The sequence below is a fragment of the Mus musculus genome, chromosome 1 (genome assembly GCF_000001635.26).
Source record: "Mus musculus strain C57BL/6J chromosome 1, GRCm38.p6 C57BL/6J".
Lineage (NCBI taxonomy): Eukaryota > Metazoa > Chordata > Mammalia > Rodentia > Muridae > Mus > Mus musculus.
The window spans coordinates 60,350,980-60,376,389 of NC_000067.6; the positions used below are offsets into that span (position 1 = coordinate 60,350,980).

A 25,410-nucleotide genomic window follows, 5' to 3' on the forward strand; every position below is an offset into this window, starting at 1 on the left:
TTCTGTAAAGTGCTACTTTGTCAGAATGATGGTGTCCTTCACCATACAAAAAGCTTTTCCATTTCATGACAAGTGTGTGCAGGGACACAAGCGGGGAGAGGGATCTGGGGTGGCTGGTGGTATGTTTTATCCAAAGCACACACCTGGCACATCTGGCAGGTGACAACAGAAACAGTTGGTAGGTCCCCCAGAGCAGGCCATTGGAATTGACTGTGCACTATCAGTGTTAGGGTTAGGGATCCCTGGTTTGAAGTCCAACAGACAAGTCACCTTTGGAGTGATGTCACCTACCTGATTCCTTGGCCTGCATGGAGTTGGCAGCTGAGACTTTGTTTTTTGAGACAGGGAATTGCTATGTGGTATTGTCTAGCCTTGAATGAGATCTTCCTTCAATCTCCTCAATGCTGGAATTACACATCTGGGCGATCGTGCCCAGCTTTGCTTTATTATTTGACTAAAAAGAGCATATTTATTTCAGAAATGAATGAATTATAAGCTAGATGATGGTTCAGTTTTTTGGTTTTGGTTTTTGTTTTTGTAGCCAGGGCTCTGGGACCATTTATAAAAGTTCAGAACAATAGAAACAAGAAAATGGCCTTGATATGGGAGCAAAGATGGGGTTTCATCTGGTAAAGTGCTTGCCAAGCAAGCATGGTCTTGAGTTCAATCCCCAGCACACACATGAAGAGCAGGATATGGAATTCTCTGAATGGCCAACTTAGCGTAATCAGTGCGCTCCACATCCAAGTGAGAGATCTTGCTTCAAAAATCAAGGACAACACCAGTGTTGATCTCTGGGCTCTACATGCACCCACATACACCCACATACATGGACCAGTAACCAAACATGCAGGCATGCACGTGCACACACACAGGATATACGTGATATGGTTAACTGGTAGTAGTTTAAATTCTCAGAATATCTTTTGAGAATTTGACAGTGGAAAACTATGAACCATATTCATATTTTGATGAAGATGTAGATGTTTTCTTTTGATGTAGAGTCCTTAGAGTCTACTGAATTGTAAAGTTGTTTAAGGTCCTGGAGATGGCTTGGTTGAGCTTGTAGAGCTCTTAAGATCTGTGACAGTTTACCACATGCTCCTAAGCCCTTTTGTTGTTGTTGTTCTTTTCCATGTAGGCTTCCCGGCAAGCTTCAGGAATTCCAGGGCTTACTCCAACTGAAGAAAAGTAAGGATGTTTGTTTGGTTTTGTTTTATGAAGTAGAGACATTTCTTCTTTTTTTGGTATCAAAACAAAACTATAATTTTGTGGGGGGGGGGGTTGTTTGTTTGTTTGTTGTTTTGTTTTGTTTTGTTGATGGTGCTGGGGATGGAACCAGAGGCCTCAAAGCATGGTAAGCAAGTGCTGTACAGCCTTGGCCCTAATGTATGTTTTTAAATTACTTGTTTTGTTTTATTTGAATTTTTGTACTTCCAATTTACCTCTGGGAATACACTCTGTCCTTCATTATGAACTGAGGGGAAAGATACTGAGTTATTACTTCCCCTTTCCTGTTCAGAGAAAGCTGAAAATAAGATAGAATTAAGATAGGGGGGGCGAGGGGGTGAGGGGAGGGGAATAAAACCTGGAACAATCCTAGGGTTTCCTGCCCGCGGCTGTCTGATTGGTGACTGCTTGGTAGTTCTGGATTATATCACATGTTCCTATGTTGTTTTCACAACACAATTTCATGAATTCTCTAAGTCCTCAGAAAAATCCACATTTCAATATAGTTACAGAAACAGTGGGACAGTGAATTTAACAGAGTTTGGGGTTTTTCAGTAATTTAACATTTATGAACCTTCATCGGTTTACACAGTTAACTCAGAGACAGCTACGTATGGCTTTCTGATTTTTCCAGGTTACATTGACTATATCACATGTCTGGGGTTTTTTTTGTTTTGTTTTTGTTTTTGTTTTTGTCAGAGATGGTAATCTTCCAGACATTGTAAACAGTGGAAGTTTGCATGAGTTCCTGGTTAATTTGCATGAAAGATACGGGCCTGTGGTCTCTTTCTGGTTTGGCAGGCGTCTTGTGGTTAGCTTGGGCACCACTGATGTACTGAAGCAACATTTCAACCCCAATAAGACTTGTAAGTAACATTTTCTTTCTCCTCAGCTGAGCCCTACCTTTGAAGACTAAATGTTTATAAAGAAAGAGTGCTGTTGGATAGGAGTAGCTAATGTTTGTCGAATGCTTTGAACTGTGTGTTAGATGTGTATTGAAGTCTCTGTTGTTTCATTTAGTAGGGTACAATGGTATGAAGTTATTTTTGTCTTTAATTTACAGATATGCATAACTCACTCCGATTGTAAATTACACCAGGGTTCTTTTGAGGGAACATGAGACAATAGGGTCCGGAGTCCATCTGGAAGGGTTAACATACATGAGCCGCTAGGAGAAGCCTAAGGAATATTAGTGAGAGGAATAGCTGAGATGTCACATACACAGTCTGGTACACTCGACTCACTCGGTGGCAGGATCAGACTCATGGAATGCTCACTGCTTACTAGACACACAGGAAAACTGCATTTCTGTAACAGGATAAAGGCTGTGGATATTTCTGAGAAAACTGAGTCACCATTCAGATAAAATTAATCCTTGCCTTATTCATCGTATCAAAATGCATTTCAGGGCTGGGGGAAGATTCAGTTGATCAAGTGTGTGATGCACAGGCATGCGGCCTGTGCTGGATCCCCAGAGCTAGGTGCGGTGGCACGCTCTTGTCACTGCAGGGCTAGAGAGGTAGCAACTGCTGGGCTCACTGCTCAAATCAGCAAGTCCCTATATTGTTAACAGTTAGGGGGATTTAGGATTTCAACTTTTTTATATTTTTTTGTGTGTGTGTTTGAATTGTTTTTAGTAATGTGTGCATGCCCACGTACAATACAGTTACTAAAGAAGTAGAAAGAGAAGAGAAGCTGACATCAGCTGATTTTGTTAGCTAACACTTGAAAACAACACACAATATTATTCATTTTGCTTTAGAATTAGTATGTGTGTGGGGTGTGGCTCAGGCGTCAAGAATACTTCCAAGAGACCCAGGTTCAGTTACCAGCACAATGGAAGCTCACAACTGCCTGAGCCCCAGTCCTAGAAGTGCAACACTTTTTTTTTCTGCCTTCTGAATGCATGTGGTGCACAGACATACATGCAGGCAAAATACCCTGGCCAAAAAAAAAGAAAGAAAAAGAAAAAGAAAAAAGAAAAGAAAAGGAAAAAAGGAAAGAAAAAGAAAGAAAGAAAAGAAAAAGGAAAGAAACCAAATCTTTTTTTAAAAAATTGTACTCATGTCCACAGACCTTTTTTGCAGGCATCGATGAAATACAACAGAATCCTGGATCAGGACAGTGTTGCCCATTTTTATTGACCCTTGAACTGTTCAGATTTACAAAGAGATTAATGGTGTTGTGGAAAGATTGCTGTGCTCTGTGCTGCCCCCTTTACCCCGCTGACCTCTGATTTCTTTTGACTAATTTTTCTTTTGAATGATTATTTTAATATAGCAATCTCGAATCTGTCTGTTTCAGCGGACCCATTTGAAACCATGTTGAAGTCATTATTAGGGTATCAGTCTGGCGGAGGGAGTGCGGGTGAGGACCACGTGAGGAGGAAACTGTATGGAGATGCCGTGACAGCTTCTCTGCATAGTAACTTCCCTCTCCTGCTACAGGTAAGGTAGTGCTTGCTCTGGGTGTACAGTGTAGACGGCCATGCTGACAGTGTAGACGATGGCCATGCTGACAGAGTGTAGACAGCTGTGTTCATACAGTGTAGACAACCGGGCTGACAGAGTGCAGACAACTGTGTTCATAGAGTGTAGACAGCCGTGCTGACATTGTGTAGACAACCCTCTTTCCAGCGTCTCTACACTCTCAGTGTGCCTTATGTTTGCCACTCTTCTTGTACCCATTTTTCTAAGCTGACTTTTTAAAGATTTTTATTACTGTTGCTGTTGTTGTTATTTGTAATTATAGGTAGGTGTACATGTCTGTGTGTGGGAATGTGCACCTGAGTGCAGGTAACTGCAGAGGCTTGCACTGGAGTTAGAGGTACTTGTGAGCCATGGGACATGAGTTCTGGAAGCTGAAGTCAGGTCTCTGGAAGAGCTGTGAATGCTCTCAACCGCTGAGCCACCTTTACAGCCTCTCTGAGCTGATTTTTATTCTCCTGAACTTTTATAGATCCAAAGAGGTCTCCTCTACCAGTTGATTTGTACATTGTTTTCAGGACTCTCTCCCTTTCACCCTCTGTCTGCACATCCTCCTCCCATGTGTGTGTGTGGGGGGGGATATGTGTGTGGGGGTGGATGGGTTGATGTGTGTTTGTTGTAGCAGAATGTGGGGTGTGTGTATGTGGGGTGTATAGGGTATATGAGAGGTACGTGGGTGTGTGTATTTGTGTATGTGTGTGGTTTGTATGTGTGGTTTGTGTGTATGTTGTGTGTGTGTGTGGTGTGTGTACGTGGTATGTGTGGTGTATGTGTGTGAGTGTGTGGTGTGTGTATATGTGGTATGTATGTATGTGGTATGTGTAGATGCATTAGGTTGGTCCCGAGTGTCTTCCTTGATCAAGTAGAACCTCTCACTGAAGCTGGCTCTGGTGATTTGGCTAGTCTAACTAGCTAGCTTGCTTCAGAGATTTCCTGTCTCTGCCTCCTGAGTACTGAGGTAAAGATGCTCACCATTCATGTGGGTGCTGGGGTTCCAAACTACATCCTCACACTCTATCCACTGAGTGCTTTTCCTGGCCTCTTAGGGCAGCCTCTTGAGGCAGCCGCCTAAGCATGTTCTGAGCACACATGGACTCTCAAGGAAAGGTCAGATTATTGGGCTCCACTTGGACATGCTGAGTGTCTGGGAGACGAGCCCAGGATCTTCAGGAAGTTCTGCAGGTGGTTCACGAAGTCTGAGTACAACACTCGCCCTTACTGTAGTAGTCACTTGTCAATGCCTTGGAAAAGTCCCTGGCCAACACTTTAAGGGAGGCAGAGTGTGTGTTGGTTGATGGCTTTGAGGCCTCTGTCTGGGCTGGCTGGTTCCACCGCTCTTCCTGCCTGTGACAGGAAGAAGCCTGGTGGGAAAGCAGGTGAAGGAAGGCTGCTGACCTGAAGCCACCAGGAAGCAGGGGTGAGATAGGGTGGGGGCGGGGCAAACAAACCTTCACAGACACACTCCAAAGCCTTGACCTCCCAGTAGCCCATGGATATTAACTTAAAGGCCTCAATGTGGGGGACATCTCATATTCAAGCCTAAACACAAAGCATTTCCTTTTTGCCCCTAAAGGCGCTTAGCTGAGCTTTGCGGGTTACCAGACAGCTTCCTGTGCTCGCCTCCAATCCCTACCCACCACTCCAGCCATCCCACTGCCTGTGCTTGCTGCAGATGTTCCTGCTACCTGCTTTGCTGAGTCTGTATCATGTCAGCTCTGCACCTTCCTCATGCCTTATCATTCTATTGATTGTAAACGTTTGGATTTTTGTCTTTTTTCTTTCCCTCTCCCCCTTTGCAGTACTGATATTAATTCAAGGGCCTCAGGCATCTTAGGCAAGTGATCTGTTGCTCAGCCCTAAGAATTCTTCCTTCTGCCAGGCGGTGGTGGCGCACGCCTTTAATCCCAGCACTTGGGAGGCAGAGGCAGGTGGATTTCTGAGTTCTAAGTCAGCCTGGTCTTCAAAGCAAGTTCCCAGACACCAGGGGAAAACCCCTGTCTTGGAAAAACAAAAAACAAACAAAATATTAATAATCTTATGATAATTATTAAACAATTACTTGTTTTTCAAAGAAATTTTGTATGTTTTCTGAACAGCTCATTTATGTCATGATCTCATCTGTTGGTACATGTTGGTGTACAGCTGGGGAGACTGAGGCAGGAAGGGGGTGAATCTCTCCTCTCCCCTCCCTTCCCCTCCCCTCCCCTCCCCTCCCCTGTCCTCTTCTCTTTCCTTTTCTCTTCTTTTCTTTTCTTTTCTTTTCTTTTCTTTTCTTTTTTCTTTTCTTTTCTTTTCCTTTCCTTTCCTTTCCTTTCCTTTCCTTTGAGACAGCGTCTCTCTGTAGCTTTGTCTGTCCTGGAACTTGTCATGTAGACTGTACTAGCTCTGGACTCATCTGCTGCCGTGTATGGCTAAGGCTGTTTCAACAAACAACAAACAGATTCTGAATCTTGTCTGTTACACTATAATCCTGCCTCCAGGTATAACTTACGGCTAATTTTTCTGTCATATAGTTATGTTAATTGAAATTATCATGGAATTTTAATGTGCTTATTGTGAGGACGTTTGTACGTTATTGTATGGTAGCACATATGTTTGGGTTTTGACGGTTCATACATCATGCACGTGTGATTCATTTATGTAAGGATAGCTGGAAATTACATCTTGCAGTGTAGACGTACTCCTGTGACGATCACTGGAATCAACCGACAACTGTCATCCCTGTGAATGTACCTTGACCACAGGTAACAGAACTTGAGGAGAGGTTTGAAAGATGTCTTTTAGGAAGTGAAACCTTTGTCTTCTATTTGGACATTTCTGCTAGTATCGAGTCAGTATATAATACTGAGTTATCAAAACAGACCTTACTAGAATTCTCACTTGAGTTAGCCACACTCGCACACTAAAAGGGAGTCTAATCTAGCAGGTGAACTGGTTATATTTGCTGAGAGAACGGAGAAAGGGCTGGGCGTGTTATTTATATATATATATATATATAAATATGCATTATTTTGTAGGGTCCCACAAAACAGATGGACCAAGGCAATGGGTCTCTACCTGTGGGTCGCAACCCCTTTGGGGGTCAAACAACCTTTTTATAGGGCTCACCTCAGACCATCCTGCATATCAGATATTTATATTATGATTTCATAACACCAAAATGACAGCTGTGTAGTAGCAATGAAAATAATGTTATGCCGGGCGTGGTGGTGCACACCTTTAATCCCAGCACTCGGGAGGCAGAGGCAGGCGGATTTCTGAGTTCGAGGCCAAGCCTGGTCTACAAAGTGAGTTCCAGGACAGCCAGGGCTACACAGAGAAACCCTGTCTTGAAAAACCAATAATAATAATAATAATAATAATAATAATAATAATAATAATGTTATGGTTGGGGTCACCACAACATGAGGAGCTGTGTTAAAGGGTCTCAGCTTTAGAAAGTGTGAGAACCACTATGTTAAACCGTGAACAGATCCCAGCCCAGCTTGTGAGATAAATGATTTAAAAAAGAGAAGAGCTCACACTTAGTCTCCTCACTGTGTGATTGGCCGGGGTTCTTTTTCAAGCCACCCATGTGACAAAGCTTCTTTACAACCTGAAAAAAAGGTAGAAAAGTGGGAATGGGAATGCCCCATGCAGAGGGAAGCCGAAGAAGCCACTAACTAAAGCCATCCAAGTCCCGTGAAGCAATGTGACACTTCTTGTTTTCTGACTGAGAAGCCTTGAGATAGCACACAGTGCTGTCAGAGACCTGAGGCTCTGGATCGTGACACTGCAGAGGGAGTCAGTGCTACGCGGTGTCCAGAGGCAGTGTAGCAGCCTTCGTGTCTATGTTCTGATTAAGTCAATGCTTTTCTTTATTTCTTTCCTTCTGTGATCTCCTTTTAAGGGGGTGCTTTTGGGTTGCTGGTCTTGACCACATTTGACTTCTTAGGTTTTGTTAAATTTTGACATCTGTCTTCATGACAGAAATTAGTGTAGATCCTCCCTCCCTCCCTCCCTCCCTCCCTCCCACCCTTCTTTTCTTCTTTTCTTCCTTTCTTTCTTCCTTTTTCTTTCTTTCCAGACAGGGTTTTTCTTTGTAGCCTGGATGTCCTGAAATTTGCTTTGTAGACCAGGCTGTCCTGAAATTCACAGCGATCCATCTGCTTTCAGAGTGCTGGAATTAAAGGCATGCTCCACCGCGCCTAGCATCCTTTCTTAATGTTTCTGTCAGATTTTGGTACTGAGGTTCTTGAAGTCTCATGAAATGAAGAGGAAAGTGTGTCTCAATCAAACGTGTGTGTGTGTGTGTGTGGTCAACCCCCAACCCCAACCCCACCCCCATGATTTGAAAGACTCCACCCATTTTGGGCTGGCATTGCTTTTAGCTACTGCAATGGAACCTAGCGTGTCTCAAATGGTTTTAATTTGTATTTCCTAGTACTGAGTGAGGCTGGGCATCTCACTTGCTTGGGTGCTTTGTGTGATGTTTTGTTTTGTCTTCTGTTGAGTACACCATGTTTGTTTTACTGACAGTCTAGATAAACACATATATAAAGAAAATACTTTCTTCTTTTAGCCCAAGAATTGATTTTGACTCTTTTAAGAAAAATAACTGTCCAAAAGCTTTTTTCTAGCTTATAACACATTTCTAAAATAACTCTCAAAAAAAAAAAAAAAAACCTACCATAGAAAAAGATGTTAATACCATATGGCTTTATGAAAGAACTTTTACATTTTTTAAAAAAGGTTCCCAAGTTTTAAATACACTGCTAGCAACATTTTTTCCTTGCTTAAAAGTATTATTATCTGGGAATGGGACATATTATAACTTTTTAAACATAGAATGACTTTTACAAGTTAACAGACAGACACATATTTCAAGAGGGAAAGTTTTTCCACAGCAGGTAAAATTATTTTCTCTTCTTTGTATAACCTCTGAGTTATCATCAATAAGATCCTTTTTAAGACTTATTTATAAACATTTAGCTCTCATGCATGCATATCTGGGTACCATGTGTGGGTCTGGTGTTTCAGAACGTCAGGAAAGAGCATCGAGTCCCCTGAAGCAGGAGTTACATCAGATTGTGATCCATGTGGGTGCTGGGAATTGAACCTGGGTCTTCAGCAGGAACACGTGCTCTCACCCCCTTGAGAGATCTTTCAGTGTGCTTATTTGTCATTCATATATGATTTTGGCGAAAGATGAGGTCTCTTGCCCATATTTACTTCATTATCTGTTACTGAGTTCCAAGAGCTCTTAGAACAGTGTGTGTGCCAGGCTCTTGTGAGATACACATTTGCAAGGTGCTTTTCTAGCTCTGTTTGCCTCGGAAGAGCAGATGTTCTCGACTTCCATGTCATAGTGCTTAGTGACGTTTCTCTTTCATAGTTAGCATCTATTAAAATCTCAGCACCTTTCTCTGCCTGCAAGCTGTATGTCTTCCTCATATGTTCAGGTCTTGTCCATTTTCAGTTTATCCATGTATCTACCCTGGATGTAGTTAAGGTTGGGTTTTCTTACACGCCTGCTCAGTTGTTGGTCCCATCCCACTTTCCTGGGAGTTTTTGTCAGCTATGTGTTGGGCCGCTTTCATCCTCATCTAAAGATTTATTTATTTATTTATTTATTATATGTAAGTACACTGTAGCTGTCCTCAGACACTCCAGAAGAGGGAGTCAGATCTCCTTATGGATGGTTGTGAGCCACCATGTGGTTGCTGGGATTTGAACTCCTGACCTTTGGAAGAACAGTCAGGTGCTCTTACTCACTGAGCCATCTCACCAGCCCATCCTCGTCTTTTCTGTTGATCTATGTCTGTCCTAGAGTCTGCTCACTCGCACTGGCTGAAGCATGCTGTCTTCTGACTTTATTTGTTCACTAATTCACTGATGGCTCAAAGCTGTCTGCTCAAGCATACTGTTGACTATATCTGGTGAGGTTCTATTTTTAGTCCTGTGTGTTTCTTCTGCTCTGAGCTCTTGTGCGGTGCCGTCTAAAATGTGTCTTTTCAACTGATGGCCATTATTTGTTGAGACTTCATTAGCCTAGTTTTCTTTTGTTCTTTGCCTATAATTTAACCTACCTGATATAAGCGTCTATTCTTTTTTCATGTTTTAGAATTTTATATATATACATTTTTTTTTCTTTTCTTGAGAGTAGATTTTTCTTTCTCATATAATATATCCTGATCATGGCGTCCCCTCCCTCTACTTCTCCCAGAATCTCCCCACCTCCCTCTTATTCAGGCCCATTTCCTTTCTGTCTCATTAAAAAACAAACAGGCTCCTAAAAGATAATAATAAAATATAACAAAAGAAACTATAATAAGATAAAACAAAACTGTCATTGGGATTGAACAAGACAAACAAACAGAAGGAAAAATGCCCAGGAGAAAGGCCTATTCATCTCTGGTCAGCTGCCTCCACTTCTTCACAGCAGTCTCCCTGGGTGTTTATTTCCTGTGGATCAGCGGGCTTTCTTCTTTTGTATGCCTCGTGTTTCTGGAATTTAAAGCCACGCACTTGATTTACACGTGGCAGCTCTCGATATCGTGCTCTCCGCCTGCTTGGGCTTTGCACCAGCCGAGTGTGGAACTGTTATTAGTTGCTCATTCAGTCTTTTCTAAACCATCTTTGTGGACTCTGAGGTATCTGTTCCCACATCTTAGTGTTCAGCTCGGGTTTTGACAGATTTGCCCACAAAGCTTGACACTGGTGAGAAAAGGAAGAAACCCTGGGCCGGTGGTGGTTGTACCTACCCTTTAATCCCAGCACTCAGGAGGCAGGACTGGACAGATCTCTGCATTTGATGCCAGCTTGCTCTACAAATTGAGTTCCACAACAGCCAGGGCTACATAGAGAAACTGTGTTTCAAAAAACCAAAACAAGAAATAAGAAAGAAAAGGAAAGGGAAGGGGAGGGGAGGGGAGGGGAGGGGAGGGGAGGGGAGGGGAGGGGAGAGAAGAGAGAGGAGAGAAGAGCTCCCAGTGGTTGTAGACTGACTTTGTGCTGGGAGCCCCATAACACTGATCAGGTTCTTTATATCCAACCTCAACTTTTACTTCCTGCTTGTACAGATGTTGATGTCTGCCAAATGTGAAAGCTGAGGGCCTTCAGGTCCTCCTGTGGGTGTGGTCAATCTGTGGGCATGCACATGACTAGACAGGCTGGTAATAAGTAACCCTGCCTAGGGGCAATGTTCTGGACTCCTAGTGAATTCTCCAAAATTCATACAGCATCAACTCCTATATAAGTTCTTTTTCTCTGCTTGCCATAGGCGGCAGAGCTGGGGTCAGACACAACTCCAGTTTGCTGTGTGTTAGATTCTCTCATCCTCCAGAGCAGAACTGTACGAGCTTTCATCACAGTTCTCTGAACAGCATGCAGTGTAAAACTTAGAAATGATTTCCAGAACTCTCCACTTAATATTTTAGAGCAGCTATCCTTAGGTGAAGAGAGACTGCTGTGTGGGGGATTATTTTGTTGGTGGCATGAAATTAATGTTTTTGTTGTGTCTGATTGTGGTGCTGGGACTTGAACCCAGGACTTGGTGCGTGCTGGGCATGTGACCGCCCACCCAGCTACACCGTCAGCCTGGAAGCTGCATAGTGTTGTGTTTTAGTTGATCCCAAAGTCATTGTCAAAAATGTCAACTTGACACTTTGGAATCCTTTTAAGGGCTACCTCCTGTTTTTCCAAAGATTAAGTTTATATTGCAAATGTTCCCTTTAAAGAGGGATATTCCTAAGAGATGCTAAATATTTTTATATTGAATATTTACTCTCTTTTTTACAGGACTTAGTTCCTTAAGAAAAGGAGGTGTGGCTTTAGTTTGTGCCACACTGAGGTCTTTGCATGCACTGGCTAAGAAAGCCTTTACTGTGTCCTGTGTCATGGATCTAATTATCTTTCACAACTATGCAGAGTAGGCAGTGTTGTCCCAGCTGAGCTGCGGGAGCATCTGAACTTTAAGTTAGACAGTTGCTGCAAGTGACTGCTTTGTGGGGTCACAACTGAAGGAGGTAAAATCAAGGTTTTGTTTTGCTTCTCTATAAAGTTTGTCGTCTTTTACTGCATAGCTTTTATTTTGCAGGGGATTTGATAAATCTGGGGGGAGTGACAGGCTGACAGAGGCTCCTCATTGTACAGCAACGTCTAGCACTTTGTCATGGTCACATTGGTGGATTGAGTCACAGCTGCTTTGGTATCTCTCTACTGTTTGAAATCAGACATTAATTTTTTTTATTCTGCTTAAAGTCTATTAGATGTAAAAAAAATTTCCATCTTGAATTTTTAGCTTATATTTTCTGTTTATCGTTGTGTGTTTATTCTGTCTTATTTTAGAAATCAGCTTTTTTACTGACGCTAAGGCCAAACCATTGAAGATTGAGGTTGAAACACAGCCAGAGATGCCTGCTTACACAGTTTATATGCAACATGGCCATCTTACTGAATCCCTTGTAAGATTTAGACAGTGAAAAATAAAGTGTTATTTTTCTGTTCTTTTCAGCTTTCAGAAGAATTGTTAGATAAATGGCTGTCCTATCCAGAGACCCAGCACATACCTCTGAGCCAGCATATGCTCGGTTTTGCTTTGAAGTTTGTCACAAGGATGGTACTGGGTAGCACCTTTGAAGATGAACAGGAGGTCATCCGATTCCAAAAGATTCATGGCACAGTGAGTCGAAGAAAACATTTAAAACAGTTCTTTAATCAGGCCAAGCAGTTGAATGCTGACTTTACCTCTGAAGAAGGGGTGTGCGTGCGCGTGTGCATTCATACATGTATGCCCATGAATGTGATAGTATCTTCCTCTTATATTTTCCGTCTAATTTTTGAGACAGTATTTCTCCCCAAGCCCTGAGCTTGTCGATTAGCTAGACTGACTGGCCAGGGAGCGCCTAGGCTCTGACCATCCTTCCAGCATTTATAAGTGTGCATTGCCATGCCTGGCTTTCTATGTAGATGCTGGGACTCTGGTTCCCACCTTTGCATAGCAGGTGTTTTACCAACTGAACCATCTCCCCAGCTGTGTGCCTCAAGATTTAAGTATCTGCTTTTTGACCTAAAAGAAAAATGGAAGCTAAGATAATTGGTGCTGTGTGTGTGTGTGTGTGTGTGTGTGTGTGTGTGTGAGAGAGAGAGAGAGAGAGAGAGAGAGAGAGAGAGAATGTGTGTGTGCATGCATGTGTGCAATTTTTTTTCTTTTTAGGTAAATACTTTTGGAAATGTAAAAACTATGATTAAAGAAAAAATTTAAAGCTTAACTAACATCTAATAAAAGTAATATTAAACTCTAGAAGAAAGAGAAAAGTCAGAAGCAAATAGAACTAGATTGTGTCCTACATAAAAAAAAGCTCAACGCAGTCAGTGGATCATGAAGATGCTAATGAGGTGGACATGATTAGCAGCAAGACTAATTCAGTCTCGATTGAGTAGCATTGTCTTTCCTACACTCACATGTGGGGTTTCTAAATTAGTTTCAACATAAGATTAACTTCTCTCTTGAAATCATATGTAGGTCATGTACCCTACCTCTTCTCAGATTTGAGAAATTATTCCTTACATTATTTAAGCCTACAAAACGGGTTGAAGAGGTTTTTTTTTTTTCTTTATTTTTCTTTTTTCTTTTCTTTTTTTCTTTTTGAGACAAGGTCTCACTATATAGACCTATATGAGCTAGATCTTGCCATGTAGACCAGCCTGGCCTCGAACTCACAGAGGTCTGCCTGCCTCCACTGGGATCAAAGGGGTGTAACCACCACACAAGATTTAATAGTTGAAACAATGTGTTCTAAGCAAAAAGCACCAGCAACTGAAGGTTACTACCCTGTTACCCTCTCACTATTTATTACATATGTGTTGTTGGGTGCATGTGCATATGCATGTGTGTACATGTATGTGTGGAGGCCAGAGGACAACTTCGGATGCCATCGTCAAGAATGTCATCTGTCTCCTTTGAGACAGGGTCTTCTCACTTTTCTGGAGCCCACCAGTCTGCCCAGCAAGGGATCCTCCTGTCTCTACCTCCCCAGTGCTGTGATTACAACCTAGTATCCCCACACCTACTGTCCTAGTCAGGGCTGCTGTTGCTGTGACAAAACACCATGACCAAAAGCAAGCTGGGGAAGACAGGGCTTATTCAGCTTACACTTGACATCGTAGTCCATCACTGAGGGAAGTCAGGACAGGAACTCAAGCAGGGCAGGAACCTGAGCAGGAGCTGATGTAGAGGCCATGGAAGAGTGCAACTTACTGACTTGCTCCTCACGGCTTGCTCACCTTGCTTTCTTAAAGAACTCAGGACCAGCAACCCAGGGGTGGCACTACCCACAGTAGGCTGGGTATATTGATCACTAATTAAGAAAATGCCTTACTGCTGGATCTCATGGAGGTGTTTCCTCACCTGAGGCCCCTCCTCTCTGATGACTCTAGCTTGTGTCAAGCTGATCTAAAACTAGCCACTGAAAAACATTTATTTTAGATGGGCAGTGGTAACACATGTCATTAATCTCAGTACTCCATAGACAGAGGCAGGCAGATCTCTGAGTTCAAGCCAGCCTGGTCTACAGAGTGAGTTCTGGGACAGCCAGGGCCACACAGAGAAACCCTGTCTCAAACAAACAATGTTATTTACTTGTTATTCATCTATATCATTAGTTCATGCACACGATGCATACGTTGTACATGGATGTTGGAGTTACAGGGATTTTGCTTGTTACAGGGATGCTGGCTTCCAAACTCTGGCCCTCATGATTTTGTAGCAAACACTCTTAACCCCTGGACCTTTTCTCCAATCCTCCGTTTTTCCGCGTGCGAGTCAGGCTTAGGTCCTCTTGCATAGAAGGCAAATGACTTGCTAGCTGAGCCATCTCCACTTTTTGCTAATTTCACTTTTACATTCAAATACTCTGAGATGTGCACGTTAATAACTGTTATGGGGTTCCATTTTTCGAGACAGGGTTTCTTTGTATAGCCCTTGGCTATCCTGGAACTCACTCTGTAGACAGGCTGGCCTTGAACTCACAGAGATGCTCCTGCCTCTGCCTCCTGAGTGCTGGGAGTGAAGGTGTGCACCACCATACCTGGCTTACTTGACTTGCAGTTAACTTTAAGGTAACTATTAGAAATACATGATTAAACTGTTACTTATAAATACTTACCCATTCCTTAGTGGGTTTTCCTCTGTCTTCTCAGAGTTTTTGAAATGTTGCTTAGGATTTGTTTCTTGGCTAATGACCAGTTTTGAAAGATTAGAAGCTATTTTTCTGCTTATTGTCTTCAAATCTTTAACTAAATTTTAACATTTACTGGGCTTCAGTTAATGCTTATCGATATTTCAAGTGAAATAAAAATTGATAATTACTTGTGATTTATTTAATGCCCTCCTATCTGAGAGGATAAGATACGTATAATAAAAACCAGAGACACACACTGCTGCCTTTTGGTCTCAGCTTCTTTTTTTTCCTTTTCTCCTTGTTTTTGGGATGGGTGTGAAGGTGGTGAGGACCATACGGCAAGGGTCTCACGTAGCCAAGGCTGGTCTCTGTGTAGCCAAGGATGACCTTGAATTTCTGGACCTCCTCTCTCCATCTGGGATTACAAGCAGGGCCCACTACACATGGGGTTTGTTCCAGTGGGGGATCCAATCCCCGGCTTGGAAAATGAGCTAGACAAGTTCTCTACTGACCAACATACATCCTCTACCCCACATGTGCTGCTTTTATGAAAGGAAGGTTTTCTTTCATATGCCAGCTGAAATTAGTTTGAAAGAGCCTTGATTGAAATCATTAAAAAAATATCTGAGCCCTGTTCTCAGAAACTATGGAGCCAATGATCATACAGCCAGCTGAAAAGGAAATGCTTGGATGCTCAGATATGCTGCTAGGGAGGACCTCAGTACTGACTCAACATTAATATGAAGGAAGTCTGTACACTACATAGTACTTACATGCTTTCTCATTTTTAGGTGTGGTCTGAGATTGGAAAAGGCTTTCTAGATGGGTCACTCGATAAAAACACCACTCGGAAAAAACAGTATCAAGAGGGTAAGCTTAGCCACTCTTTTTTTCTTGGTTTTTCAACACAGGGTTTCTTTGTGTGGCACTGGCTCTCCTGGAACTCACTCTGTAGACCAGGCTGGCCTTGAACTCAGGGATCCACCTGCTGGGATTAAAGCCAAGCGCCACCATACATGCCAGGCCAGCTTAGCCACTTTTAATTAACTGGTTTTAGGGTAGTATACAGTTGGCAGGTAGTCTTCCTTGGATCTAGAGCCAAGGTCTCACCTTCAAATTTTAATATGTATTCAAAGATATGTGTTGTGATTTTAGTTCTCTTATCTCTGATAGTGAGATCATTGGTCACCAATGATTTCTCTGTGCCTTTTCCTTCTCTGTTTCACTCAGTGATGGTTTTTCTTCAATGAAAGATAAGAGAAAGCAGTAAGTAGAAGCTGGCACTCACTGCACAGTGAGTATGCAGTACATAACTTGTGAAAGCATAAGTGGACACTAGAAAGCCATTCAATAGTATGCATTATGAGTAATAAGCAAGGGGTGAGCTTGTCTAAAAGAAGAAAATATTATTTGCGAAGTTTTAAAAAATCTTATATTGTATTTGCTATGTGTGAGTGTTTTGCCTGCATGTACATCTCTGTACCACTTGCAAGGCTGGTGCTCACAGAGGCCAGAAGAGAGAGTCAGATCCTCTGGAACTGCAGTTACAGATAATTGTGAGCTGCCATGGGGCTGCTAAGAACTGAACTTGGATCCTCTGCAAGAATAGCAAGTGCTTTCAGCTGCTGAGTCCTCTCTCCAGCCCCAACCTCAAAAAGAAAAAAAGAAAGAAAGAAAGAAAGAAAGAGAGAGAGAGAGAAAGAAAGAAAGAGAGAAAATAAAGAAAAGAAAAGAAAAAAAAGAAAAGGAAAAAAACTGTCATAAAATTGAGTAAAATTCTTTCTAACTTTTATGGCAGTAATTTATAAGATTTATATGCAGGAGCTGGAGAAATGACTTAACAGTTGTTTATACCCTAGTATCCGTGTTACAAAGGTGACAAACACCTGCAATTCCAGCTCCGAGGGATCTAATATCCTCTTACCTCCAAGGGCACCTGCACACACACACAAATAAAAAGTAGACAATTGGTAAACTTAAAAAATAAAGAATTAAATTTGTATAGAAAAGCAGTATTTTGTAGGATTGGGAGATGACAGCTCAGCTGGTGACATGCTGGCAGCTCACGAGTGAGGACCGGAGTTCAGAATCCCAGCAGCCATACAGAGTCTGGGCGTCTCGTTCTCTCTGTGTGCGCACACACACATGCAGAGAACAGAGTTTGATGTCTTCCTCTGTCACTCTTGTCCTTAAGTTCTGAGCCTAGAGTTCACTGACTAGATGAGACGAGTGAATCAGCCAGCCCCAGTGACTGCCTCAACCTCCCCAGGGCCTTTTGCTTCTTTCCACAAACAATGGGATATGGATCAAGGTCCTTGTTTTAGTTAAGCCCTGGTTCTTCCTCCAAGCCCCATGCTCCCAGAAATAAGACTCAGACTCAAAATATATTTATAGATAGATGCCTTGGTGATATAGCTAGGCTCTACTCTGACTAGATCATAACTAAAATAGCCTAATTATTTTAATCTACATTCTGCCACATGGCTGGTTACCTGTGCTCAGGTACCATATGTCTATCTCATCACATCTTTCCTGAGGACCTCCCATCTCAGAATTCTTTTTCATCCCTGATGTCCCACCTTTTATTTCCTGCCTAAGCCATAGGCCATAGGCTTTTTAATTGACAGGTGATGCGTCTGTACAACACATAAGATAGTCTCTCCACAACCTTCAAGCCTGTATAGCAAACACTTTACTGAGAATTCCAAGCCCCATGTGTTAATATTTTATTCTGATCTACTTCATTTTCTTTTTTTCGGGAACCAGACAGGGTAATCCACACACACTCCTACACAGTGGGAATCATGTGTGGTCCCAGCTACTTGGTGCACTGAGGCAAGAGGAACATCAATTTAAGTTCAGGAGTTAGAAACCCGTCTCCTAAGGGGGAAAAAGGCTTCCCGAGAGCCACAGGTTACTTCCATACACAATGGGTACTGGGTCATAGCTTCTCTAAAGTATTTATGACCTGCTGGGTGCTGGTTCTCACTGTGTGCACAGGCCACAAAACATCCTGTGCTCATGCGTGCTGCTCTAGGGATCATCCTGACACCCACCAGAGGCTTTTAAAATTCAGTTTCATACATCCTCTGTGATAGTATTCATTGTCATTCTTATCACTTGATGGATGTATTTAGGTTAATTCCCCTTTGCAAAAATTATATTTCAGGAAGACAATAATTCCCAAGCTTTGTTACGCCACAGTTTTGTGTTGTTTTGCTTTAATATTGAAGCCTGGTTTCTGCCTCCACTTAGATTCAATTACTATGATGTGTGACACGTGTTTTACTAGTTTTAGAAATTCCTCCCAGGGAATCCCAATGTGAGGCAGTATGGAAACTACTGCGTTATACCATCGGCAACTCCTCCTTTTCATCGTTAATGTGTAGTTAGTTTTTCAAATCTTCTTACTCTTTGGTCGAGAGTTATACTGTCTTGGTATACGTTAGGTCCTTGGAGATGTTGATGAATATGAAGAATTTTTGTGGGACCTCATTCTAGTTGGAAGAAATAAATGATCTAAGTTAGTAAATTTATAGGGCGTGAAAAGGTGAAAAGTGAGGCCAGAAGGAGTCTACAATGTAGTTATCCTGATGATGTTGCCAGTGAGGCTGGAATGAGGTTAGAGATGTGCTGTGGAGAGGCTACAAAGTATCTTGATGATGGCGAGTAAGATGGAGAAGCTACAGTGTAGTTATCCTGAAGGTGTCCTGTGCTGTGGAGAGACTACAATTTAGTTATCCTGATGCTATCCTATATGGTGGAAAGGCTACAATGTAGTTATCCTAACATGTCTCCTGAAGGAGGCTAGAAGTGTGGGGTGGAGAGCCTACAGTGTATTTTGGGTTTGTTTGTTTGTTTTCAAATCTTGGTTTCCCCTGAGAGATGAGAATGCCAGAACAGAGGCAGAGGGGGTGACCCAGGCACTCTTGCAATGAAGCAGGCTAAAAAAAGACTAAGGCGTGGACCAGGTGCTAAGCAGCAGGTAGTGAGGGACAGAAACATGAGGGGAGCAATAGAAAATTCTGTGCTTTGAACTCAACCATCAGCTGGCTAATGGGTTAAATAGGGAGTAAAAGAGTAGAAGGTGGGCAACTACAGAATAAAATTGTTAGTAAATAAGATGGGAAGGTTAGGAAGAGGCACTTTTGCAGAGTGATTAAGAGTTCAGCTGGATGCTATGTTTAATATGCTTCAGGTATTTAAGTGGAGATGTTGAGTTTGCAGTGAAATTTATGAATCTAGAGTTTGGAGGAAAAGTGCTTCTGACTAGAATCAAAGTCTGGAAGTCTTTGTTAGACAGCTTTAGAATCTTGAGACCAGAGATCACAAAGATAGCAAGTGTAGATTAAAAGGGAGGTCCAGAACAGGGCCCTTACATAGTGAGTTCTAGGCCATCATAGGCCAGACGGGAGAGCCTGTCTTCAAACAGACAGACAGAGGGACGGAGGGATGGATGGAAGGAAGGGAAACAAGAAAAGAAGGAAGAAAGGAAAAAGAAGTAAGAAACAATCCTTGGACATCCCACCCTTCAAACATTCAGGAGCCAGGAGGGGTTAAAATGAGACTTAGAAGGACAAGCAGGGAAGTGGGGGAGTGTAGCAGCCTAGGGGTGTCAGGGCCTGGGAGCCATGACAAGCAGTGTGTCCTGGAAAGTGAGTTTTAGCATCACCAGTGAAGGGATAGGCTGGCGCCAGCCAAGACGAGGAGGGAAGCAAACGTGTGCAGAGCTTTAGTGGCCGTTGGTTATCAATTGCTTTTGTCTGAGAATTTTGTTTAAGAATTTACCTTTCTGATGATTTCATGTCTGTTTCTGCCTTTCGATGAGTTTGATTTGAGAGGAGCCATGGAGGTAAGACAGAATTTAGAAGGAAGGATTGATATTAATGGAAAGATATGTATGTTTGGAGGCCTGTGTGGTGTTAGAATTGTTTACATTTTCACCTGGGTGGTAATGATTTAGATGTTTCTTTAAAATCAGTTACTCCCTGAATTGCATATGCACATTTGTTTGTTTGTTTTTGGAAGCGGGGCTTCTCTGTTTAGCCCTGGCTGTCCTAGAGCTCGATTTTTACACTGGGTTGGCTCACACTGGCACAAATTTGCCTGCATCTGTCTCCTGAATGTATTTGAAACTTAACAAAAAAAGAAAAGAAAAAAAAAAAAAAGAAAAAAAAGGAAGGAAAGAGAAAAGAAGAGAAAGAAAGGAAAACATTTGATTTAAAATATAAATTTTCTCTAAACATTATTGGTTACTGTTTTTAAAGGTTTTCCACACATAGTAATATTGGACAGAATTGTTCTTAGGAGATTTAATTTCCACAAATGCTTTATTGTGATTTTTTAAAATTTTCCTCTTTAAGCTCTCATGCAATTGGAATCCACTTTAAAGAAAATCATAAAGGAACGAAAAGGAGGGAACTTCAGGCAACACACCTTCATCGACTCCTTAACACAGGGAAAACTTAATGAGCAACAGGTAATGAAATGTTAATTGGTTATGGAAAGATCACGTGTGTATAGAGTACTTCTCTTTCAGTGCAAATGGCCTCCAAGAAGTCAGGGTGTTTCATTTATTATCGGTAGTCAGTGTCACACGAACGTACCCTCTGAAACAGCTATAAAACATTTACAGTTAGACTAAGCAAACAGCAAGCCCAGGTGGTGTGCTCAGAGTGTATGTGAGCCTTGATGGGCTCAGGCTGACTGCCCACATGGCCAGCTGTGGCATCTCAGCTCGAAGCTCGTTCAGTGCGTGTCTGTTACCAGCATAATGCTCTTCCATGGTGTTGCCAGGCAGGTGTCACCCTTGGCATCCTTGCCATTCCACTTCATTGTAGGAATCCCAACATGGCACACACAGTTGCTGGTAGACTAAGTAAGTTTCTGGATATGAGTTTGTGCAGGAATTGAATTAGGTTCTGAGGCCCGTGGCAGGCACCTTCCTTCCCTATGCCCAAGGCTCTGTCTCTGCACCAGGCCATGCCATAAAAGTAGGACTGAAAAGGTGTCTGTGATGAACCTGTGAGACTGCTAAGAAATAAATGTGTGTTGCATCAAAAAGGCCAGGCAACAGAGAGTGGTGACTCACACCTTTAATCCCAGCACTCGCTAATTTCTGTGAGTTCTAGGGCAGCCTACACTGTGAGACCATATCTCAAAAAACAAAACAAAACAAAAGGCAATACAAGATAGGATCCATTCATGACAGGGTGGGTAGGAGGGGGTGGGGGTGAGAGTGAGCAGAATGCATTGTGTACATGTCTGATTGTCAGAGGATAAGTGTAACTAAAAATGACAAAAATAAAAGGTAAAAACGACACATGTAAGAAAATAGGCAGTCCAGGGTTTAGAGTTTTGTCCTTTTCTTTAATATGTAAATGTGTGAGCCTCTGTGAGTTTATGTACACCATGTGCGTGTGGGAGCTTTCAGCAGCCAGAAGAGGGTGTCAAGTCCTCTAAACTGGAGTTGCCAGTGGTTGCGAGCTGCTTAAGCAAGAGCAGTGAGGGCTAGAAGTGCTGCGATACCTGGCCCAGCAGTCCTTACCCTAGGTTGATTCTCTCATTACACAGATTTTTGGGTTTGATGAAGACCTAGTAAAGAAATAATAATATATTCCCTCCCACACACACACTTTTTGTTGCGCCTAATTTTAAACTAGATTATTTTCGCAGAGCCTGGTAAGGGCAACTTTGTATCACATACTTTCTGAATTCCGTTTGTTTTTGTAGATCCTAGAGGACTGTGTGGTGTTCTCTCTGGCCAGCTGCATAATAACTGCAAGGTGTAAGTACAAATCAATGTCAATCTCAGACGGATAACAAAACAGACACTGGTGAAGCTCTTGTTAAAAAAAAAAAAAGGAGACTCTGTAAGAATCCCTTTGTAGTTTCCCTTCCTTGTTTAAAAAAGCTTGCTTCCCGTGGTGTTCTACCCCCCAGCCCTCCATGTATTCAATTTCACCTTTGAAAACTGCTGTAAAATTATGAAACATTTCATGGACTGTGAATTCTAGTTAGTGCCTTTCAAATGAACTGCTATCAACACCTTTCCTGCAGGAGTGAAGAGCGCTCGCTTTTCCTGCTGTTCCTCCCCCATTTGGTGCTAAGGGTTGAATCCCATAGATAAACAGTCCCCACTGAGTCACAGCCCGGGCCTCTTGCTGCCGTCCTTGATTCCTGGTGGTCACTCAGGACTCTGAAAGGATGTGGAGTCCACAGAGATCATCATTTGAAAGAACTCTTTTGAAACTGGAGATGATTTCTATTTCAAATTCTAGATGCGTGCCCTTCACTGGTTTGTAGATTTATAGAGAACAACACATTGATACAGTATTTATAAAAATGTTTATAAACATAAAAAATGTACAATATAAAATGCTCCCAGGAGATTTTTTTAGGTATCAGCTTAAAATGTAGAAAATTCTATGTTCACTTCATTATGCTTCATTTCAAGCAAAAGTTTTTGGACTGGGGTGGCACGCATCACTTCTCTTCTTTAACACCTAGACGTACCTAGGTATTAACAGAGCAAATGAAACTCATGCAGATGATTACCCAACTATTTTAGATTTTTTTTCCTGCATTTCTTTCTCTGTTGTGGTGGCAGTGGGCACATGCCACCATGTGAGCATGCAGTTAGAGTTCAGCTCACCATGTAGGTCCCAGGGATAGAACTCAGGTCACTAGGCTCGTCAGCAAGTGCTTTACCTGCTGCGACATCTCACAGCCTATCAACTTTTTTTTTAAAATTCTTTTAATGTTTATTTGTTTTAAATCTATATTACATTAAAGATGTATATTTGCTAAAGCTTTTTTAAAAAAAAAATGTCATTAACCTGGGCATGGTCACACATGTCTAAATTCCCATCCTGAGGCAGGTGAGTTGGAAGGATCACAAGTTCCAGGCCAGCCAGAGCCACATAGTCAGACCCAGTCTAAAAACAGAAACAAAGCAAAACTGAGTTTATTATGCAGTGGACACCACAAAAATTGGTCATCTCAAAGGTAGAATTAATCTGAATCTCATTTTTAGTTTTTAGGGAGAGTTTATAAAGAGTGTTGTTATTTATTTCTTTGTATGTGTGCTGTGACTTTTTAAAAAGGTGTGTTTATTTTACATGCACAAATGTTTGCCTTCATGTATATATGTGTACGTACATATTTGTCTCCATTGTCTTCGGAAATCTGAAAAAGGCTTCAGGTCCCCTAGAGTTACAGATGGAAATCAAAGCTGGGTCTTATGCAAAAACAAGCCATCTTCCCAGCTATGACTTAAAGAGGCCTCTGGAGTTTTTGAAAGGCAGGAGGGCCAGGAACCTTTATCTGAATTTCTCACCACTCCATTTATTAGCATTGGGGAATTCCTTACCTATTTCTGTATTCTCTGCTTTTCTAAACTTAATTGTTCCTAAATTGTTCTTATTTGTTTTTTGGTTTTTTTTTTTGAAGATTTATTTGCTTTTATTTTATGTGTATTGATATTTTGCCTGCATATGTGTCTGTGAAGGTGCTAAATTCCCTAGAATTGGAGCCATACACAGTTGTGAGCTACCATATGGGTGCTGGGAATTGAACCCAAGTCCTCTGGAAGAGCAGCCAGAGCTCCTAACCACTGAGCCACCTCATCACCCCCTATTTCTTTTGTTTTTCAAGACAAGGCTACTCTTTGTAGCCTTGGCTATTTTTGAACTTGGTCTGTATAGATGACTCTTTGATGCCTTTTAGTTAAGAAATTATGTCTAGCTATCCTTACAATATTAAATGTCTACAAATTACATTTTAAGCTATTTCCAGTCATATGTTTTGTATTTTAAAACAACCACCACCCTCATAACTCATAAGCCCACTGAAACCAGAAGTGAGCCATGAGCCAGTGGCCCTTGGGCTTGGGTGTCAAGAGTACTTATTCAAAGTGTAGATGGGAGCCAGCAAGATAGCTCAGAGGCTAAAGGTTCTGGCTACCAACCTGATAACATGAATCCAGTCCCAGAAATCCCCATGGTGGAAGGAGAAAATGGAGTTCTACTGGTTCTTAACTCCACAGGCATGTCTACACACACACACATACACACACACACACACACACACACACACACACACACATAGAGTAATAAATACAATTAAAGGTTTTTTTTTTAAATAGTGCAGTTGGGTGGCCCTCACCCCAACCTGTAGAGTCAGAAATCTCTGGACATTACAGCACTACTAAACTCTGACGTGGTTTGGGAAGTCATTAGCCTGAGCAATAATTATTAAAAGTCAAAAAAATGTAATGTGGTTATATGAGCAAATCTCCAAATACTTTGATTTGTAGGAATCATTTCATAGGTGCTTCTGAGTAAAGAAGCTGATGAGGGGGCTGGAGAGATGGCTCAGTGGTTAAGAGCACCGACTGCTCTTCTAAAGGTCCTGAGTTCAATTCCTACCAACCACATGGTGGCTCACAATCATCTGTAATGGGATCTTATGCACACTTATGGTGTGTGTCTGAAGACAGCTACAGTGTATTCATATAAAATAATAATAATAATAATGAAGCTGATGAGGTCATGTTTTTATTTCGTGACATTGAAACAGATCCCCAGCATTCAGTCCTCCCCTCCCTGTCTGGTCTCACCAACCTTAGGTAGGGTGTGGCAAGTGCTGTGGTCTTACACGCGTTCGCGACCGGCCAGGAAAGACGCAGCAAACCAGAATCTTCTGCGGCAAAACTTTATTGCTTACATCTTCAAAAGCAAGAGTGCAAGAGAGAGAATGGCGAAACCCCGTCCCTTTTAAGGAGAATTATTCTCTGCCTAGGACGTATTACTCCCTGATTGGCTGCAGCCCATCGGCCGAGTTGTCGTCTCGGGGAAGGCAGAGCACATGGGGTGGAAAACTACCCTTGGCACATGCGCAGATTATTTGTTTACCACTTAGAACACAGGATGTCAGCACCATCTTGCAACGGCGAATGTGAGGGCGGCTTCCCACACTGTGGGTTACCTGTCAGACTCCAGAATGTTGGTATCTCAGTAGCTCTGCATATTTACCCATCTTATATACATATTTGTGTTCTCAAACCCTGTAAATAATTTCATTTTAATTTTTGATAACATTTATGTACCATGGCGTGGCAAGGCAGGGGGGCAGATTTACAAACTATTTTTTAATATCAAAAATCATTCAATAGCTATTTTCTTTGTTACTAACATAAGTTTTCTGTAGTGTGTACCTGGACGATCCATTTCCTTACGACGACTGGAGAAGTTCAGAAGAAGCTATGCAAGGAGATAGACCAAGTTTTAGGGGAGGGTCCTATCACTTCAGAGAAAATTGAGCAGCTCAGGTAAGACGACAATGAAAGGAAAATCTCATTAAAAGGCAAACATCAGGTAATTTATTTATAACATAAAGCTTATGCTAATATGTAGGAAAGATATATGGATCTTAAAATATTTCTATAGATTTGCAATAGAATATAATAGAAAAATATATACATAGATCTACATATATTTTCATTTGTTTCTGTTTTTTTTTTTTTTTTTTTT

At 41.9% G+C, this 25,410-nt stretch overlaps 1 protein-coding gene across 3 annotated transcripts in view; it reads left to right on the forward strand.

Annotated features, from left to right (window-relative positions):
- The window catches only part of Cyp20a1 (cytochrome P450, family 20, subfamily a, polypeptide 1), a 44,761-nt gene that overhangs the window by 7,680 nt on the left and 11,671 nt on the right, over positions 1 to 25,410 (forward strand). The window contains exons 2-9 of one of the 3 annotated variants that reach the window (NM_030013.3): positions 1,142 to 1,191; positions 1,930 to 2,096; positions 3,535 to 3,677; positions 12,211 to 12,378; positions 15,670 to 15,748; positions 20,242 to 20,357; positions 21,611 to 21,665; positions 25,088 to 25,208. In NM_030013.3, coding sequence (NP_084289.1) covers positions 1,142 to 1,191; positions 1,930 to 2,096; positions 3,535 to 3,677; positions 12,211 to 12,378; positions 15,670 to 15,748; positions 20,242 to 20,357; positions 21,611 to 21,665; positions 25,088 to 25,208 — 899 coding nt within the window. The remainder of the gene's footprint in view (positions 1 to 1,141; positions 1,192 to 1,929; positions 2,097 to 3,534; positions 3,678 to 12,210; positions 12,379 to 15,669; positions 15,749 to 20,241; positions 20,358 to 21,610; positions 21,666 to 25,087; positions 25,209 to 25,410) is intronic. The other 2 variants (XM_006496328.4, NM_001313721.1) reach the window with 2 other exon arrangements.